We start from the raw sequence: 19,697 nt of genomic DNA, 5'->3' as shown, positions 1-19,697 counted from the left end.
TAAAGCTGTTAGAGCTGCTTCTGCCTTTTTGATTCAAACACCTGTAGAACTGGCTCGTGAATTTCATTCACAGTTTCATGTGAATTCCAAAACACTTTCTTCTCGATTTCATATTACTAGAGCAGAGGCAAGGGATATTGTTATGGCTTGCAAAGCCTGTGTCCCCCTATTGCCTCAGGCAAGTGTGAGAGTAAACCCTCCACATTTGGCAAATGGATGTGACTCATTTTTCAGAATTTGGTAAATTGCAAATTGTTCATGTTAATGTAGATACAACCTCTGGGGTGTTGTTTGCCTCCCTGCATACTGGTGAAAAGGTACGCCATGTCATTGCTCATTGCTTTGAGGCATGGGGTGCATAGGGTCAGCCCAGAGAGCTTAAGACTGATAATGGACCTGCTTATACTTCAGCTTCTTTTGTTTCCTTTTGTAAAATGATGGGTGTCCACTTGGTGCATGGTATACCCTACAATCCTCAGGGCCAGGGCATCATTGAAAGAGCCCATCACACTCTGAAAGAGTGTCTAATAAAATAGAAAGGGGGAGTAGCCTCTGGCACTACTCCTAGGTAGAGATTAGCCATTGCTCTCTTTACCTTGAATTTTTTGAATAAAGATAAAAATGATTTGACTGCTGCAGAACAGTTTGCCAATCCCTAGGCATCCTACAAAGGTACAGTCACGTGGAAGGATGTTCTGAGTGGATAATGGCATGGGCCCGATCCTGTGTTAGTCTGGGCAAGAGGGTCTGTTTGTGTGTTTCCACAGGATCATCGCCAGCCGCTGTGGGTTCCAAAGCGATTGACAAGGGTAGTTCAAGATGGACGGAGGTGCCCTGATGAAGCTGCTCCTGGGGGTGATGATGCTGCCTGCAGTGATGACTGAAGATCTATGATGGGCCCCCTTTTGTAGGGGTATTCGAGATTCGCTGCCCCCATGGATCCGCTGCCGGTCCAGGAAGGCTTTGTGGGCCGTGAAAAAATATTTTACCTTTCCCCCTTATATTAGTACCAGTCATAATCAAGCGTTTTCAGGGTTTAATTGGACGTATCAAAATCCAGCCCAGAGAGGAGCAAGCAATCCCTTTAATGTTTGGCTGTTGTGTGGGATAAATTGGGAGTTGTGCAGATCTTTCTTCTTTGAGTATGTTGATGGGTGGGGTGTGGGGAAATACTAGCTTTTATTGGAATGGATCTGTATTATTTGAGTCTTCTGTTATTCAATTTGCTTATGGGAAGAATGTATTCTTTAAAGCCACGCCTGTATGCGTTTGGCCTCCTTTTGTATTTTTAGTTTATAATGGTAGTTATTTTGATGATGTTGTAGAATGTGAGGAGGATAGTTGTTTTTATAGTATGTGTTGGAATGCTTCTATGTTTTCTTTAGCTATTGTGACCTGAATGCCTAGATTGTTACCATGGCCCGTGCAGACCCCTTCAGTTATAACCTTGTTTAGACTCAAGAGAGATTTTGGGATAGTCCATATCAATTCCACTCGGGTGGATATATCCATGGCTGAAGGACTTGCAAATTGGATTGCCACCACTATGTCACACCTAAAGGAATGGGCCGGTATTGGTGGATTGGCACTGTACTGGATGCTCATCAGTGTCCTGGCCTTTTGGTGCATCTGCTGCATGCAACATCACCATTGCAGGGCTCAAGCTCTGTTGATACAAGCTTTTGAAGCTGTGGAGATGGGACAATTTCCTCAAGTGTGGCTTGGCATGCTAGGGAAGTAGTCAATGACGGGTAAGACTCCCTGGACGTGTTATCAACCTAAGACAGGGATCAGACCACTGCTGCCTGTCTCCCGATGACGGGTAAGGAGCATTGTTGCAGGGGGCAACCTAAGACAGGAATTCTCTCTGCCAATTTAAAGAATAAGGGGGAGATGTGAGGAGCGGGTGTGGCCACGGTCCCAAGATGGCGCCCGGGACTGCTGCCAAGTCTTATGACTGGCACCTGACTTCCTCATATCCCTCAAGATAGCCACATACCTTGAGCTGCATTGCGCAGATGCACCACTACGTAAGATCAGATGACGTGACAAATGTAGTCCTGAGCCAATGAACTGTGCCTATGTGGACTGGGGTGAGGGGGAGGGGACTGGAGGGGATAAAGGGGGATGGCCAAGAGAGGTCAGGCATTCTTTTCCTACACAATTGTGAAGTTCCTGAATAAACTGCCTTGAGAAGGACGTCAGTTTCATTGCTTCTTTTCTGCTGGTTGGAGACGGTAGCGACAGGAGGCAAGAAGAAAAAGGACCCAAATGCCCCCAAAAGACCCCCATCTCGATTTTTCTTATTCTGCTTCAAATTCCACCCCAAGATCAAATCCACAAACTCCGGCATCTTCATTGGAGATGTGGAAAAAAATAATCTGGGTGAGATGTGGAATAACTTAAGTGACAATGAAAAGCAGCCTTACGTTATCAAGGCAGCAAAGCTGAAGAAGTATGAGAAGAATGTTCCTGAGCATCAGTCTAAAGGGAAGTTTGATGATGCCAAGGGTCCTGCTAAAGTTGCCCGGAAAAAGGTGGAAGAGGAGGAGAGAAGGGAAGGGGGAGGGGAAGGGGGTAGAGAAAGATGAATTAAAAACTGTCTCCTTGTGAATACCTTAGAGTAGGAGAGCACTGTGATTGACACATCTCTTATTTGAGTCATGTCTATTGCCCTTTTTAGATTTAATTACACAATTTGATCACAACAATATTGTAGTTTCTCAAAGTGTCAGTGGTTCACATGAAGTGGTCATGGGTGTCCAGAGCACCCTAAAACTATATCAAACTGTACATAGCTCCAAACATTTTTAAAATGAAAAGGCACTCTTGTGTCCTCCTCAGTGCACTTGCTGTTGGTGTGACAAGGCATTTAACGATGTTTCTGTCATTTTGTTCTCAACTCATAAGGTAGTGTTAACTATATGGTTATTGGCTAGAAATCCTGAGTTGTCAACTGTACATATCTATAGTTTGTAAAGAGAACAAAACAACCCAGACAGATTCTTGATGTCCCTTGTTTGGCATGGAGGCTGTGAGGGGAAGATGCCTTTTGGAGGGGGCCTGTTGATACTGCGGTGGGCATCCATTTAGCTTCAGGCTGTCTTGTTTTTGTATATAGTGGCATAGCATTCTGCTGACATTCTTAGTTGTGGAAAGTGGGGAGGGGTCAGCTGGAGATTTTGGAGTTTTTGGAGTGTTTGGAGTTTTTTCTGTTTTGTTTTGTTTTGTTTTTTTTCGAGACAGGGTTTCTCTGTGTAGTCCTGGCAGTCCTGAAACTCACTCTGTAGACCAGGCTGGCCTCGAACTCAGAAATCCACCTGCCTCTGCCTCCCAAGTGCAGTAGGTTTTAAACTTTTAAAGAAACTGTAGAACTCATCGTTGCCAGCAAAGCAAAGAACTACTGCATCAATGGAAGTTCACGAACCCTCTGGACCTATATGCATTTGCAACATTCTGTTATTTTTTGTATGTTTAGAATACTGAAATGTGGGTTGGAGAGATGGCTCAGTGGTTTGACTGCTCTTCCAGAGATCCTGAGTTCAATTCTCAGCAACCACATGATGGCTCAAAACCATCTGTAATGGGATCTGATGCCCTCTTCTGGTGTGTCTGAAGACAGCTACAGTGTACTCATATAAATAAAAATAAATAAATCTTAAAAAAAAAGAATACTGAAATGTTTTTGAAGTTAAATAAACAGTATTACATTTTTTAAAAAGAAGAAGAAATAACCTAGAAAAATGAATTTATGATCTAGAAGTTATGAGAAAGACAATTCCAGATACCACGAATAAGCTAGAACAAGAATTCAGGAATATTATAATAGTTCTATACAAAATCTACCAGACAACAATAGCTCTTTTTTGAGGCTAGCATTACTGAAAAAATTAGTTGGGGGGCCAACTATGATTGCAGACAAAAAAATCCAATCTTTAAAGTTAGTATACTGACTGCAGCAATTAATAAAACTGATAATGTTTCATGACAAATTGAAGGCTTAGTTAAGACCTGGAATGCTGGATTATATTCTTTTTTTAAAAATTGCTTATTTACTTATTTATTTTATGTATATGAGTACACTGTAGCTGTACTGATGGTTGTGAGCCATCATGTGGTTGCTGGGAATTTGAATTCAGGACCTCTGCTCTCTCTGTCACCTCCACTTGCTCCAGCTTAAAGATTTATTATTATATCTAAGTACACTGTAGTTGTCTTCAGATGAACCAGAAGAGGGCGTCAGATCTCATTAAAAATGGTGGTTAGCCACCATGTGGTTGCTGGGGTTTGAACTCAGGACCTTTGGAAGAACAGTCAATGCTCTTAACCGCTGAACCAACTCTCCAGCCCGGATTACATTTTTTAATGAATGTGATTTTATCATATCAACACACACACACACACAAACCAGAAACAGGCCCCCCAAAAAAAATCTATGCCAGAATTTCTAAACAGATTTATCAAATAACTGCCGACGACATTATAGGCTAATGGGTAAGAGTACTTGCTGCCCTTCCAGAGATTCGATGTTAGTTCCCAGCAATTACATAGGGAAGCTCAGAAATGTCTTTCACTCTAACCACATGGGATCCAATACGGTCATTGGCTCTTCTGGTCTCCACAAGCATTTGCACACATGTGAAACACACACTTATATATATTTACACACATACACACATAAATAAAAATTAAGTCTTTAAAATGTTTATCAAATCATGTTGGGCATGGTGGATTGAATCTATAATCCTAGTAAGTAGGAGGGGAGAGGCAGAGGATGGCCTCAATTTTTAAGGACCATATGATGTACACTGTGAGTTCTGGGCCAAGTGGAGTTATATAAGACAACTTTGTGTCAAAAGCAAACAAAATTACCCCTCCTTTTGAAAAAAAAATCAATAAAAAAGAAGAAGAAAACCCCTGTCTTAATACATGTAGCTACTATAATGGTGCCAATCTAAATGCTGCCCTCTAAGATCTGGACAAAGAGGGTGTCAGATAGACATTCTTATTGTGTCTAATCTCTGCATTGTAGAGCCAATCCCAGAACAATGAAACAGGCAGAATAAGGTGAACATAAATTACAACTAAGTAGTTCTGGGCTGTTGACATGCTACGTGGCAGTTTTCTACAGCTACTATTATTTATATGTGTCCACTGACTCTCCCTCCTAAATGCAATCTGCCAGAGTGGTGACTCTGGAAGACTCAGTTGACGTGGATGTAGGTCACCTGAAGTCGAAGAACTATCTTTCTGTTTGTGAACTAAAGTTTAAAATGATTTCTTAAAAGATGGATAATGATGAAAATGAACATCAGTTACCTATAAGAGTGGCCAGGTAAAGACAGAAGCAAGTGATGAGCTGCACATTGGAGAAGCAGGAAGCAATCAGATTAATGCTGGCAGCTGCAAGTATATCATCAATAGCTTTCCTTTGGGGAGTTACTATTCTATCATGTGCAGTCTTTAGGCTAGAGTGTGGTTCAGGACATGTGCACATTAGTGGCAACACTTAGTGACTACACAAGAAGACGGTGAGAAGATGAAGAAGAGGATGGGAAGTTTCATGTATGTGTAGTCCATGGGTGACTTGGGACTTTGGGAGTCTCTTACACATTTTGGGGTTATTCTTTCTCTTCCCCAGTTCAGTGTTTTCCAGGATTCTTTTCACACTCATTTATAGAGGTCTCTTTTCCCCAGTTCTTTACAGAGAAGATAGTTTCCTTAACAAGTTTTAGTACCCTGCACCATTGTACTAAGTACTGCAGTTCAGTTTTCCTTTTCTATGTTTTTCTCTGTTTCACATGTATGGATGTTTTATAAACAAGTATGTTAGTGTATCGTATCTGTGGAGGCCAGAAGAGGGCACTGGATCCTTGGGATTGGAGTTACAGATGGTTGTGAGCCACCATGTGGGTGCTGGTAATTGAACCCAGGTCTTCTGATAGAGCAGCTAGTACTATTAACTATGTACTATACATTTACATTTTATATACATTTTTATCCAGTTTTGATTTGTAATTAGCAGGAGACAAAGGCTACTGTCAATGTCCTCTGTCTTGGTCAAAACTGGGAGTCTGTTACTTAATGTAAGATGAAATGCCAAGGATACGTGTAGAGATTTGTAAAATTAGTATAATGAAGCTCTGGGAGATCACACAGTCCAACAGAACTCCATCAGTAGCTGCCTAGGGGAAGAAAAGGGTAAGTGCTATATACAGACAACTAATCAAGTGCATTCTTAAAATAACTGGCTTTAGTCAAGACACAAATATTCTAGTCATGCTATGATTCTTCATATATTATCTCATACTCTTCTTCAAGGGGTAGCTTTGCATAAATATCTAACCATGGTGTCTAGGATAGTGACTCGGAAATCATATTTATTTATTTATTTATTTATTTATTTATTTATTTATTTAATTTATGTAAGTACACTGCAGCTGTCTTCAGACACACACTAGAAGAGTGCATCAGTTCCCATTACAGATGGTTGTGAGCCACCATGTGGTTGCTGGCAATTGAACCCAGGACCTCTGGAAGAGCAGTCAGTGCTCTTAACCACTGAGCCATCTCTCCAGCCCTCTCAGAAATCATTTTACTCAGAGCCCTAGACTAGGCAACCCATGGAACACTCTCAAGGCAAAAAGTAGCGTGCTGTGAGTGAGCTTGCTGTTACTAGCCTCCACTCAGCTAGAACAGCCCCCCATTGTCATTTTTTTCACATTTGGGCTGTTATAACAACTAATATTTGTACTGGTAAATAAAATCATAGCATCATAAATAAAATCAACAGTTTACAGTAGGCAACCTTTATTGAAATTCTTTTTGTAATCTAATTACTCTCAGGAGAGAGGTTCAATTTGGTGCTTTAACATACATTTTAAAATCTGCCAATTACTGATATAAAATACCCTTCCTTACATAAAGACGGTGCCTTTCTCTTCACTGGTGTATCCATATCTATCCAATGTTATATGCCTATTATAACATGTGGTTTTATTTGAACAACATTTTTCAATTGTGTCACTTTTTTTAAGAGTTAAATTTTGCTTTAAAAGGGAGCTGTGTTATTCCAGAATGTGGGAAGACAAATTTATTTTCCACAAGGGAAAGGCAGCCATAAAAGCAAAACACAAAACAGTACTATAAAATTCTGTACTGTTGTTTGCTTAGGCTTTAAAGACTAATGCCAACTTTTTTGAGGAAAAACAAAACATATTAGTAAGCACCAGAGAAGAGTCAGAGGGGGTCTGTTTGAGATGGCTCAGGGTGAAAGCGACTTGCTGCTAAGTCCAGCAGCTTGAGTGTGACCCCCAGAACCTACATGGTGGGAATGGGAACTGACTCCCACATAGTTAGTTCTCCGCTATCCATACATATGCTGTGACACACATTCATCCACACACATGCACACAAAATAAGTTCATTTAGAAAGTATTATATAAGTATTTATCTTATAATTGATCCTGTTGTATTTATGATGAGTTACAGTGGTTATTAAAATGCACTTAAGAATTTCAACATAATTAAAAACTTATGGATACAATAGGAGATCAGCAGAATGGCTGAGTAGAAGTATTAAGCATATGTTCCATACTATACTTTCATATAATCGTGAAATAGCCCAAACCAAGTTCCCAGGTAGGGTGGCAGCAAAATTTATAGATTAACCAAAAATACCTGCAGTAAGAAATATGTATGACCATGCTGATAAAGTCTAAGAAATATATTTTACATTTTTGTATGAATTGCTCATTGAGAAGATGTTATGTCACAAAACTCTGCCTAAATTAAATTATACATTTAAAACATTTTGCCAACCAGGGCAACACATGCCTGAAGTCCCATGTACTTATGTGTAGCTGAGTCAGAGGACCACTTTAGTCCAGGACTTCAAGGGCAGCATGGGCAACATAATAAGAACCCAGTTCAAAAATAAATAAACAGTAAAACAATTGCAGCTACAATTGCAACAGAATAAGGAGATGCTCAAAGTTATTTTATAAATCATATTTAAATGCAAATGGTTAAAGTAATTTAGAACCTTTAAACAAATAAAAGGAATAATTTTGGTTAATATCTGATCATATATGGTCTTATATGGGGCTGACAGAGTGTACACTCAGTCTGTGTGAGATCCTGAGTTCAATTCCCAGCACTAAATAGGTATGGTCTGGCAACATTCCTAAACATTTATAGCCATTAAGTACACTCCACAGTGTTTGTACAATAATTGTGTAAGGACACATTTCTCAGAACATACTTCTGGTGTGTGTGTGTGTGTGTATGTGTGTATGTGTGTGTGTACACTCAGGTCATCAGACTTTTGTGTCTAGCACTTTTACCTTCTTACCTCACTGGCCCCATTTTCTATTTTTAAGAGATGAACAACTATACATATAGAATGGAATAGTTCAAGAATATATACAATTATGTGGAACAATTCATGTATACTAATAATGGTATCATAATTATTAAGAAAAGTAATGTTTAATGCTGTTAACAGAATTGTTTAGCAATTTAAAAGGCTAGAGAGATGACTCAATGGGTAAAGGTGCTTGCTGCTAAGCCTGATGATTTAAGTTGAATCCCCAGAACTCAGACACTAGAAGGAAGGAACCTACTCCCACAAGATGCCCTCTGACCTCCACACACATGCTGTGGTGCAGTGTATCCACACATGTATGCCTTACCCCCACACATATAAATGTACATGTTCAAATTGTTTAGTGATTGGAGAGCATACAATTTTTACCTTCAATATTTATTCCAATTAGACTTAAAATGAAAATACAGAGAACCAGGACTTGGCAGAAGAGCCACAGAGCAGGGGGAACAAAAGAAAACAGAACTGGAGGTTGGAGAAAGGGCTTAGCAGGTAAGAGCACTGGCTGCTCTTCCAGAGGACCAGGAACGAATTCTCAGCACTTATGTGGAGCACAAATTCTCTGTAATCCCAGTCCTGGGGAATCCAATGCCCTCTTCTGGAACAATTCATTTTCTACTACATGCATGTGCAAAATACATGCAGGCAAAACACCCACATATATGAAAAGTTTGTTTGTTTGTTTTTTAAAATGGAACTAAAGCAGGTGGTGGTGGTACACTTTTAATCCCAGCAGTCAGGAGGTAGAGGCAGGAGGATCTCTGAGTTTGAGGCCAACCTGGTCTACAGAGTAAGTTCTAGGACATCCAAGGCTACACAGAGAGATCCTGTCTCCAAAAACCTTTTATAAATAAATAAATTTTAAAAAAGGAACTAAATATATTCTAAACCTTTAGAACACAGAAGGACATTATATACATAAAAATAGAGAAATTCTAAAGAAAAATGAAATGACAGAACTTTTAAAAGAAAATATTTGGTTGTTTAAAATGTTCAAAATGTAAAAAAGTGGTAAAAATCTGCAATTAGTAAAGGGTTACAATAATGTATGTATATAAAAAGATACAAATGAATTTAGGAAAAAAGTGTAAAACCAGTAGATGAATAGATGTAAAGTATAAATTAATGTATAGGAAAATAAAAATCCTGGACTGGTGTGATGGCTTGGTGGGTAAGAGCACTTGCAAAGGGCCTGGGTTCAGTTCCTTCAGCCTACATGGTGGCTCACAGGCATCCATAACGCCAGGCCTAAGGCATTCAATGCCCTCTTCTGACTTCACTGGCACTAGGCATGTATATGATACACATACATATCATTTTAATACATGTAAGATAAATCTAAAAATTAACAAGGGTCAATAAGTATGGAAAAAACAACTTTGACATCAAAATTAAAGGTACACAAATTAATACACATGAACTCAAGTATAATGAGCCAGCCAACGCTCAATAGGAGAATAAAAGGGCACAAAATGTTAATAGTGACACTGCATACTTGTTATAGCATTTTGAGAAACAACTTGGCAAAACAATGTCCCCAAAAGTGTTAAACTATTCTGAACTGACCACTTCTAAGGAAAAAACTCTAAAGAAAAAAACCAAACCAAAACAAAACAACCTTCATACAGAAAGAAGTACATAACAGCCAATAGGATGATGGTTAAATAGAGGATCATAATTGTCTGTGATAGAATGTTATGCAAGATGTATAAGCTGAGTAAAAACAGTGTACACGAACTATATATACAGCATGTAAATAAACAAATGCTTGCAGAGGAGAAGATCAAAAGAGATACCGCAGGTACATCCATGGTGATTGTAACTGGGTGAAGGATATAAGTGATTTTTGTTCTGTGCTTTACTTTCTGTATTTTCCAAAATATTAAAAAATGTACAAAATATTTTATAATGAAAAGAAAAACATGATTACTGCTTTTTAAAATTCTAGGTATGTTGGGGCTGGAGAAATGGCTCAGTGTTTAGGAGCACTGGGTGTTCTTCTAGAGGACACAGATTCAATTTTCAGTACCATCATGGCATCTCACAACTGTCTGTAACTCCAGTTCCAGGGGTTCTGACATTCTCACATAGGCATACATACATATAAAACACTGATGCATGTTAACTAACTAACTAGCTAAATAAATAACTAAATAAATATTCTAGCTGTGCTCTAAGGAATGTATGAAGCAACAAAGACAAGGTCACTTAAGTCAAATGTATAAATTCAACAAATAAAATATATTATGTGCAAATTAAAAATATAAAGTACAAAAAGAATCATGGTTATTAATAAATAAAAATTGGGCATGGTGGAATTAAGAGTAAGGAGGATCAGGGAATCAAGGAATCTTTAGTTACATAAGAACTTTGAGTTCAGACTCAGCTACTTATTTAAACAAACAAACCAAAAAAAGGTGGGTGGGAGTATAAAGAATCAATGACTCTTCTAGCTGCAGAGATTTCCAGGAGGTAACTGAAGGGTGAGAGTGAAATATCAAAAACATTCTTGAGTGTCTAGGTCCTCAGAAGGGCTTAGAGTTGGGACCGATGTATGATAAAGAATTGAGATCCAGCTCAAGGGGAGACTCCAAGGCCTGACACTATTTCTGATGCTGTGGTGTGTTTGCAGACAGGAGCCTAGCATGGCTGTCCTCTGAGAGGCCCAACAAGCAGCCGACTGAGACAGATGCAGATACTTACACCCAACCAATGGACAGAAGCGGGAACCCCTGTGGTTGAATTAGGGAAAGGCTAGAAGAAGATGAGGAGGAGGGCAAAACCAGCAGTTTCAACTAGCCTGGACCCCTTGATCTCTCAGACACTGGACCACCAACCAGGCAGCATACACCATCTGATATGAGGGCCCAACACATATGCAGCAGAGGACTGCCAGGTTTGCCAAGAAGATGCACCTAACCCTCGAGAGACTTGAGGCCCCAGGGAGTGGGGAGGTCTCATGGGGTGGGAGTGTGGGGGTGGGGACATCATCTTGGAGATGGGGGAGGAGGTATGGGATGAGGAACAGTCAGAGGGCAGACCGGGAGGGCAATAAAAACTGGATTATAAAAAAGATTAAAGAATAATAATTAAAAAAAGGAATGATATAAACAAAGTAAATACTGGGTGAGAGCTGGTCACTTAGCAAATAAAGGGCCTTAAAGAGAAAGATGTAAAAATCTGAAAAGCAGTGGTTCTGAAAGCAAGCTTAGCCTTGGAATTTAGGGGAATGGTGCTTTTAAGCAGGAAGAAAAAAAATCTAGATTGGAGACTTGGAAAAAAAAAAAAAGGAGGGCATGTAGCCAACTGTGTGTTATTATTATTCCACTCACCTGGGTTTCCTCTCTTACTGTGGTTACAAGTAGACCATCACAGAATGTTCACAAATACAAAACCCCTACTTTTGGTATACATTGAAATAGTAGGTATTTGAGTTCTTGGGCTTGGGGGTGTGGTAGCAGTGAGGTCTCCAAGACAGCAATGACATAAAGCAGAGGAGTAATTAGTTTACAGAAATCCCTTTCCTTCTATTTCTCTATTCTATTTCTAGGGTCAATGCAAATATGTTTGCAGTTGAATGGAATAGCAGCTTCTAAGAAATACAAAACAGATGTTAGAGGAAAACATTTTAGGGCAAGTCAGGAGAAGCATAAGGGCACTGTGTCCTCACAGCCTGCCATATCCTTTCCTTGTTGTGATCTTGACAGATTCCCAAATTCCCAAGTCTGCCTAGGCAGGATCAAGGCTGTAGTAGATCTAAAAATGTCAAACTATATTTATTCCCAAGCCCTAATGTTCTGTGGAAAGAAAACAACTCTCTCTCTCTGTCTCCTTCTCTGTCTCTCTCTCTCTCTCTTTGTCTCTCTCTGGGTCTCTCTGTCTCTGTCTCTGTCTCTTTCTCTGACTCTCTCTTTGTCTCTCTCTCTCTCTCTGTCTCTTTCTCTGTCTCTTTCTCTGTCTCTCTCTTTGTCTCTCTGTCTGTCTCTCTCTTTGTCTCTCTCTGTCTCTCTGTCTCTGTCTCTGTCTGTCTCTCTCTCTCTGCTCTTTAAAAAAAAGGAACATTTTCTTCCTGATTTACTTGTTGGACGTAGAAAAACATGTAAAAATTACTTTGGGGTAAAATATTAATCATACAAAACTAATCTCTTGAAACAGAACAGAATCTAATGTCTCATAACTTTCTATTTACTAAAGTTTTTTAGAATCTAGGGAAGTTGTACATTTTAAAAAATGATGCCCTTTGGAAAGCTACATTAACCATAATAAGTATCATACTTTCCTGAAAGTGTTGGCTAAGGTTTCTATAGAAACTTAGTTATATCCCATTCTTAATACATTTATGGCATGCATTTTTGGGATGACATGTAATTTATGAAACTGACTTATAGTTGATGTTCAATTTATAGTATGTACCTATGTTATGATTTCTGGAGATAAAAAATGATTAAATTAAGGAAATATAAAAATATAGCTAAGGGGCTAGAGAGATGACTTGGTGGTTAAGAGAACTTGCTGCGCTTACAAAGGACCTGGGCTCAATTCCCAGCACCCACATGGTAGCTCACAATTGTGTAGAACTTTAGTTCCAGGAAATCTGATGCCCTCTTCTGGCCTCCCTAGGTACCAGGCATACATGTAGAACTCATGTATATGCAGGCACATACCCATACATATAGAATAAAAATAAACCCTTTAAAAGTATAAGTAAAATGTATTTCTATAGGAAAGAAGCAACTTTATAATTATTTTAAGAATCTGGAAGTATTTCTTAATTTGTGTTTACATATTCATGTTTGTGGGGGTACATTCCTGTGCAGATATTTATGAAGGTCAAAGGTCAAATATTGGCATACTTGCTTGTGATCCATCCACCTTGTTCTTGAGACAGGGTTTCTCACTAGTCTGGAACTTGCTGATTTAGACTAGACTGATGCAGCAAGCCCCAGGGACCAGACTTTTAATTTCCCCAGCATAGGGACTACAAACTATACCATGTCCAGAATTTTTGGCTTTTTTTTTTTTTTTTTTCCAATGTGGGTTCTGGGGATTGAAATCAGGTCTGTAGCAAGCATTTTACCAATTGAGTTCTCTCTCCAACCATGAATTCCTTAACTTGTTTAAAAACATTTAGGGTTTTTTTAGTGCAGTTCTTTTGGAAATAAAAGATATTATCATGCATCAACCTGTTACTTCTTTAAATGCTCCACTGTAGATATTTTGTAAAGGCAATATTTTAAAAGTATATACTGTTTCTAGTTTCTCTTTTCCATATTTACTTGTGAATAAAACTTTTTTCCAGAGATACAGTTGTTGTTTGTTTGTTTGTTTGTTTGTGAGGAACTATACCAAAACAGTAGATCAAAGCAAGAATCATTCTATTAGTTTATGATTCTGGTGTATAAGCAGTCCTTGAGGGAATCAGTCGGTTTCTTATTCCCTGTCTTATCAAAAGCTGTGGTTAGCAGGTTCCTACATATTTGAGAGGTTAAGGAAGGAAGGCTGCAACCTGAGCTATATAAAAGGCTTGACTTGGGGGAGGGAGCTGGACAATAGGCCAAGTCTGAGTTATGAGTTCTCAAAGTCTGATGGATTCTCAGGTGCCCTCCATGTGATCTCTTCTGGTGCTCAATAAGCTTGGGTTTGTTTGTTTGTTTTGTTTTGTTTTTTGAGCCATGTTGATTTCCGTTAGTAAAACTTCCCAGAGCACAAGTCTGTGAGTTGCCAGACACTCTCACAACTTAGGCTTGGCATCGCGCCTACAGTGCATTCTACTGGGAAAGCTCAGCCTAGCTTCAATGTAGATAGGAACTCCATCAGACTTTTGCAGGAGACAGAGTTCACGGGAAGTCCTTTTTGGAGGCTACTTCTCACAACATTTTTTCCTCCTGATACTTACAAAAGAAGTTCTATAAACATTTGACCAAGTGTATTTTCTACAAAATAACAAATAAGAAAAATATGCATCTTAATTGTTTCTCTATTGAAGTCTACACCCTAATGTAATTTCCCAATGATCTCTCCCAACAATGCCTCATTCCAATTCTCCCAGTGCTGTAGTTTCTTTACTGTAGATTCAAGCATGAGTCTCATCTAAATGAAGATTTTCCAGAATCCCTAAGTCCAGAAAAAATAAAATGTGATCAACTTAGTCTATATGTTTGTATAGAGCTACCAAGTTGATAATCTTTAATTTCTGACTAAGAACATTAAAAAAATTATTTCCAGGAGCTGGGTTATAGCTCAGTGGCAAAACACATGCTTAGCATATGAGAGGCTCCACCCTCAGTCCTGAGCAACAAGAACAAACCAAAACAAACTAAACTCAAACAGGCCAGCAAATCCATAGACCGTCAGTTGTTATTCTTCATATTAAAGGAAAGTTGTGTTTAATTTTCAAAACATAGTAAAAATTTCCAAATAAGATTCTCTTTTTAACTACTTCTGTTTTATTAATGAAAACATTACAACCTTTAAAAGATTTTCTTTGTTGGACAACCCTTATGGATTTGCAAACTATGTAATACTTCATGGATGTGCCTGTTCTCCTGGCACCCAGGTCACTGTGCCTCTCATCACTTCAGTTTTAGTTGTATGTGTACTGCTAATGTGATGATTACATCTTTATTTTTCTCACTTTGCTACAAATCATGGAAACGCCAAGGGTTCTTGGACCCAGTGTTTAGGAATGGCTAGCCAGGGCCAGGCGGTGGTGGTACACGACTTTAATCCTATTATGGACAGGAGGACTAGAGAAATGGCTTAATGGTTAAAGACTGCTTGTTTGCTGGGTGGTGGTGACACACTCCTTTAATCCCAGCACTTGGGAGGCAGAGGCAGGCAGATTTCTGAGTTCGAGGCCAGCCTGGTCTACAAAGTGAGTTCCAGGACAGCCAGGGCTACACAGAGAAACCCTATCTTGAACCCACCCCCATCCCCCCAAAAAGACACTTGCTGCTCTTCTAGAAGTTGTGAGTTTTGTTCCTGGTACCCCATTTGAGGCAGCTTGCAACCACCTGTAACTCCTCTGGGGAATCTGACATCTTCTGGCCCCTGAAGATGTACCCCACACATGGCATACAGACATACATGTGGAAATGAAGATGTATATAACAATTTCAAAGTCTGTTATGCTAATGCCACAGATGGGGAAACACGCTCAAGATCATAACAAGCTTACTTACTCACTAATCATGAAGGAACCAGAATGGAGCAGAGCAACATTGGGAAGATGTGCAATTACTGACTGTATTAACACTGTTCAATCTGAGTGAGAACCAATACTGCAGTGTATTGTTTGCATCAGCACAGATTTAAATGATTCTGTAAGAGAAGAGTCACCATGATCATGGTCCCTAGGGGAAGATGTAAAATGATTTTGTAGGTTTAGAGTAAAGAAACTCTTGACAGTGTTTAATAACATTGGATTGGCTAGCCATTCCTATACCTTTTTTTGGGGGGGGGGTGAGACAGGGTTTCTCTGTGTAGCTCTGGCTGTCCTGGAACTCACACTGTAGACCAGGCTAGCCTCGAACTCAGAAATCTGCCTGCCTCTGCCTCCCAAGTGCTGGGATTAAAGAAGTGTGTCACCACTGCCCAGCAAACAAGCAGTCTTTAACCATTAAGCCATTTCTCTAGTCCTCCTGTCCATAATAGCATTTTAAAGATGGAGACTTTAATGTCATGGTTCTGTTACACTTGGACACTTTATAATGTAGAAATAAATTTAGCTTGGTGTCATGACATTCACCTGTAGTTTGGGCTATTTAGGAGAACTGATCTGTCAAAAACAAACATCTAATGTTAGTAATGGCATATTACAATGATCAGAATAGCCTTGTTACACTTCACACATACTTTTAGTAGCATTGCCAACGACTTATCTCTATTGGTGTCTTGTTGTCTTAACTACCTGTACTTTTTTCCAAATGGAAAACAACATAATGTTCAGTTCTCTGAGGAAAAAAGAAACCCAAAAACCAAAAACCCCAAGAATACCTAAAAATGGTAATAAAATAAAGGACAAGCAGGGTTTAGGAAATTTATTTCAGGGAGACTGCCAGATTATTTTAAGCCCTATGCTTAAAAATAAATCTAATTCACATGACTGACTTAAAATACTGGGGCCAAGAAAAGTCATTGCAAAAGCATTTAATGAAATACCTGAAGTTTGTCCCTGGTTTTTATTTTGGCTATAACTTTCTGTGAAAACTTACTTCCTATCTTGATTTACACAGTGGACTTTATAGCTAAACATTTCTTGTACTAATGAAATGAAAAGAAGGAATAAAAATTTTCCAATAATACAGTGTTTTCCTAACTGGCTCCCTTGCTGATGTACTGTTCAGACGCCATGCATTGCTTTTTTAAATATGGGGACATTTGGTTCATCTATAGTATTTTCCAGCGTGCGGTGAAACCACACAGGTTCAACCAGAAATCTTTCACTTGATCTATGATCCAATCCAAGGGTTGATTAGAATCAAATACAGGTTGGACTCCTACTGAAGGCAGTGAAAAACATAATCAGAAACTTTTTTCAGCCTGTCACCCTACAGTCAGTGAAAAACTGAATTAGGAAATGCCCGTTATTTTCATATCCCACTTTAGTTGTAATAAAAACCACGATTTTAAATTTTACTAAATGCCCTGAAGTTGCAGAATCTCACAGACAGGACAGAACTACAAGTTGCTGTGAGAAACGAATAGAAATAGCTTACAAACATTGATTTTCCTATGAATTTTTCCTCCTTAATTAAACTTTTTGAGTTCTAATGATTCTGTCTTCCAGAGTCAACATTTTAAGGCTCCCTTGACACACTCAGCTTGGGAACGCTGAGTGGTGGTGATTTTCCCACGTAAACAGATTCTGCGTGGTGGGCATCAAGAAAAACCCACCAGAGTGCTCCGGAAAATCCAAACTCCACTGGTGCTGAAATAACTCTCTGGTACCACCAGAAGAAAAGCACCCTCCTAGCCCGCAAAAAGTAATTATCTCAGTGATAACAAACGCCTTCTTTTCTTGTCAGAATTCTCCAGACCAGAGGCCCAAAGGAAGCGAATCTCGGGCGCCTGCCAGCTCCGCCACCAGAAGCTGGGAAAAGTCCCCTCCCCTCCGTCCTCCAGCTCGTCTCCGACTCCGCCCAGGGGCCAGCCTGCCAGGCCCCGCCTACGTACGGCCCCGCCTCACTTCCCTCCTCCCCGTCGCGACCCGGCCAGCCCCGCCCTGGCTGGCGCCTGCGTGCGCGTGCGCGAGGCCCAGCTCGCTCCCTTCCGAACGCCCGCGCCGCGCATGCGCACTGAGCGCCGGCGGTCTCCGTTTGTTTGAACAGGAAGGCGGACATATTAGTCCCTCTGAGCCCTCCTCGCCCCACCCCCAGGCATTCGCCTCCGCGACTCGCCCTTTTCCCAGCTCGGACCGCGGCCCCTCCCAGAAGTTCCCGCATCATCAGCCGCACGGCCCCTACGGTCGTCTTCCTCGCCGGCCCACTGCAGCCGGTCTTCCCCTGAGACTTCATCGGGCCTCGGACCTCGCCCTGCCCCGCCAGACACCGCGTTAGCAACCCCAGCAGCGGCCGCAGAAAATGGGAGAGTGAGCCTGTTCTGTGGGGAGCAGCTCTTGGCCGAGGCTAATCAGTGCCGGGCCGAGTGGAACCGGGGATGCAGGGCTAGACCACCTCTAGCGCCTCAGAGCGGAGCGGGGCCGGCCCGGGGCCCAGGCGGCGGCGGCGGCGGCGGCAGCTGGCGCAGCTCCTCACCCACCCTTCGCTTTCGCCTTTCCTCTTCGCCTTCCCTGGCTGCCCCGAGGGAGTCTCCACCCTGCTGCGCTCCCTCTTCCCGCCGCTGCCCTTCTCTGGACTGGGCCCCGCCATGGCGAAGGCAGCCGGGGCCCGCTAGGCTGAGGTGCCTCGCCGGAGCGACCGGGCTGCTGGCGACGGCGCTGTCGGCTGTCGCGAGGGGCTGCCGGGTGGGATGCGACTTTGGGTGTCCGAGCGGCTGCGGGTCGCTGTCACACCGAGCCTGGGGTCTGGAGAGCAGAGGTCCCCTCAGTGAGGGGGGACGAGGGGGAACCGGGCGCACCTGGTGACCCCGAGGTTCCGGCTCCTCTGCCCTGCGGCTACAAACCCACCGCGGAGGAAGTTGGTTGAACTTGCTTTCCGCTGCGGGTAAGAAGGTATCGTCACAAGTAGCAGCATCATGTCGACTGGGGACAGTTTTGAGACTCGGTTTGAAAAAATCGACAACCTGCTGCGGGATCCCAAATCGGAAGTGAATTCAGATTGTTTGCTGGTGAGTGCTGCTGTTTTCTCTGGGTCGCCTTGGTGGTTGGTTGCAATCTAGTTAACTGCAAGGAGTCTCAGGTGTGCATAGTTTTGGGCAGATGCCAGATTTCTCTCTTGCAAGAATTTTGGAGCACCAGTAAATATCATAGTTCAACCCCCCACCTTGGTTTGTTTGTTTGTTGGCAATTCCAGTGATTCTATGTTAGCTACTCTGAACTTCTGGTTTTGAATCAGCTTCTCAGTCCACCGAGCGTACTTAGAAACCACGATTGCAGCCATCGTATCAGAACGTCAACATGTCAACGTTTATATTGTATAGCTTGTTGAAAGACAATCTTAGTATTAACCTCCCCGATTAGTTTGACAGTAGGATTGAAAAATCTACTTTCTATTTATAGAATTATGGAGTTTAGACTTGGAATGATAGTGGAAAATTAATACAGAGGAAATGATTTTTAAGATAAAATTTTAGGTGTCTTGAGGCTAAAGAAACTGTTGAACGTTAAATGCATACACCTACGACAACTAATCTTAGGCCAACACAAGTTTGGTAGCTTTTAAAACACTGTTAGGAAATATATTTCACATATATTAAGAACTGTTTTTTTTTGCTGGTAGTAAACTAATTGTTTTCACTTTAAAACATTCTAAAGTTTTTAGGTCACAAAAATCCAAAATCCTACCATAAAAATTACCCAGTTGTTGATAGCAAATACAATTATTTGTAAATAATGGGCATTTCAGTACTGCCAATACAGTTATCAACGGAATTTTTCCATTTACTACCAACTAAAAATTATATATTAATACCTTTAGTTTTTAAACAAAATCACAAGATCTCTAAAATCATATTTCTCTGTGTATCTGGACATGAGATAGAGAATTAACTTTGTATACTCAATAGTTTGGAGATTTAAGAATAATGCCAAAAAAAAAAAAGAATAATGCCATTCAGAGAGATAACATTTTAAAATCTCATACTGAATCAGGAAATTTTGTAAATTAAAATTAGTGTGTATTTCTGTTATCCT

At 40.6% G+C, this 19,697-nt stretch overlaps 2 protein-coding genes across 4 annotated transcripts in view; both read left to right on the top strand.

Annotated features, from left to right (window-relative positions):
* The window catches only part of LOC110285107 (high mobility group protein B3-like), a 45,944-nt gene extending 28,051 nt beyond the window's left edge, over positions 1 to 17,893 (top strand). The window contains 3 exon segments of the mRNA XM_029472166.1: positions 2,251 to 2,577; positions 17,413 to 17,701; positions 17,764 to 17,893. Of these exon segments, the coding sequence (XP_029328026.1) occupies positions 2,251 to 2,577; positions 17,413 to 17,701; positions 17,764 to 17,893 (746 nt within the window).
* Positions 17,652 to 19,697, top strand: part of Rock1 (Rho associated coiled-coil containing protein kinase 1) — a 121,465-nt gene continuing 119,419 nt past the window's right edge. For 2 of the 3 annotated variants that reach the window (XM_021150215.2, XM_029472235.1), the window contains exon 1: positions 17,652 to 18,673. In XM_021150215.2, the coding sequence (XP_021005874.2) occupies positions 18,581 to 18,673 (93 nt within the window). In that variant the 5' untranslated portion in view covers positions 17,652 to 18,580. The remainder of the gene's footprint in view (positions 18,674 to 19,697) is intronic. The other variant, XM_029472234.1, reaches the window with a different exon arrangement.

This window comes from Mus caroli, chromosome 18 (assembly GCF_900094665.2).
Source record: "Mus caroli chromosome 18, CAROLI_EIJ_v1.1, whole genome shotgun sequence".
In the NCBI taxonomy this organism is placed as follows: Eukaryota; Metazoa; Chordata; class Mammalia; order Rodentia; family Muridae; genus Mus; species Mus caroli.
Note: the sequence above shows the minus strand (reverse complement) of the source record. Positions and strands in the feature narration are given on the sequence as shown.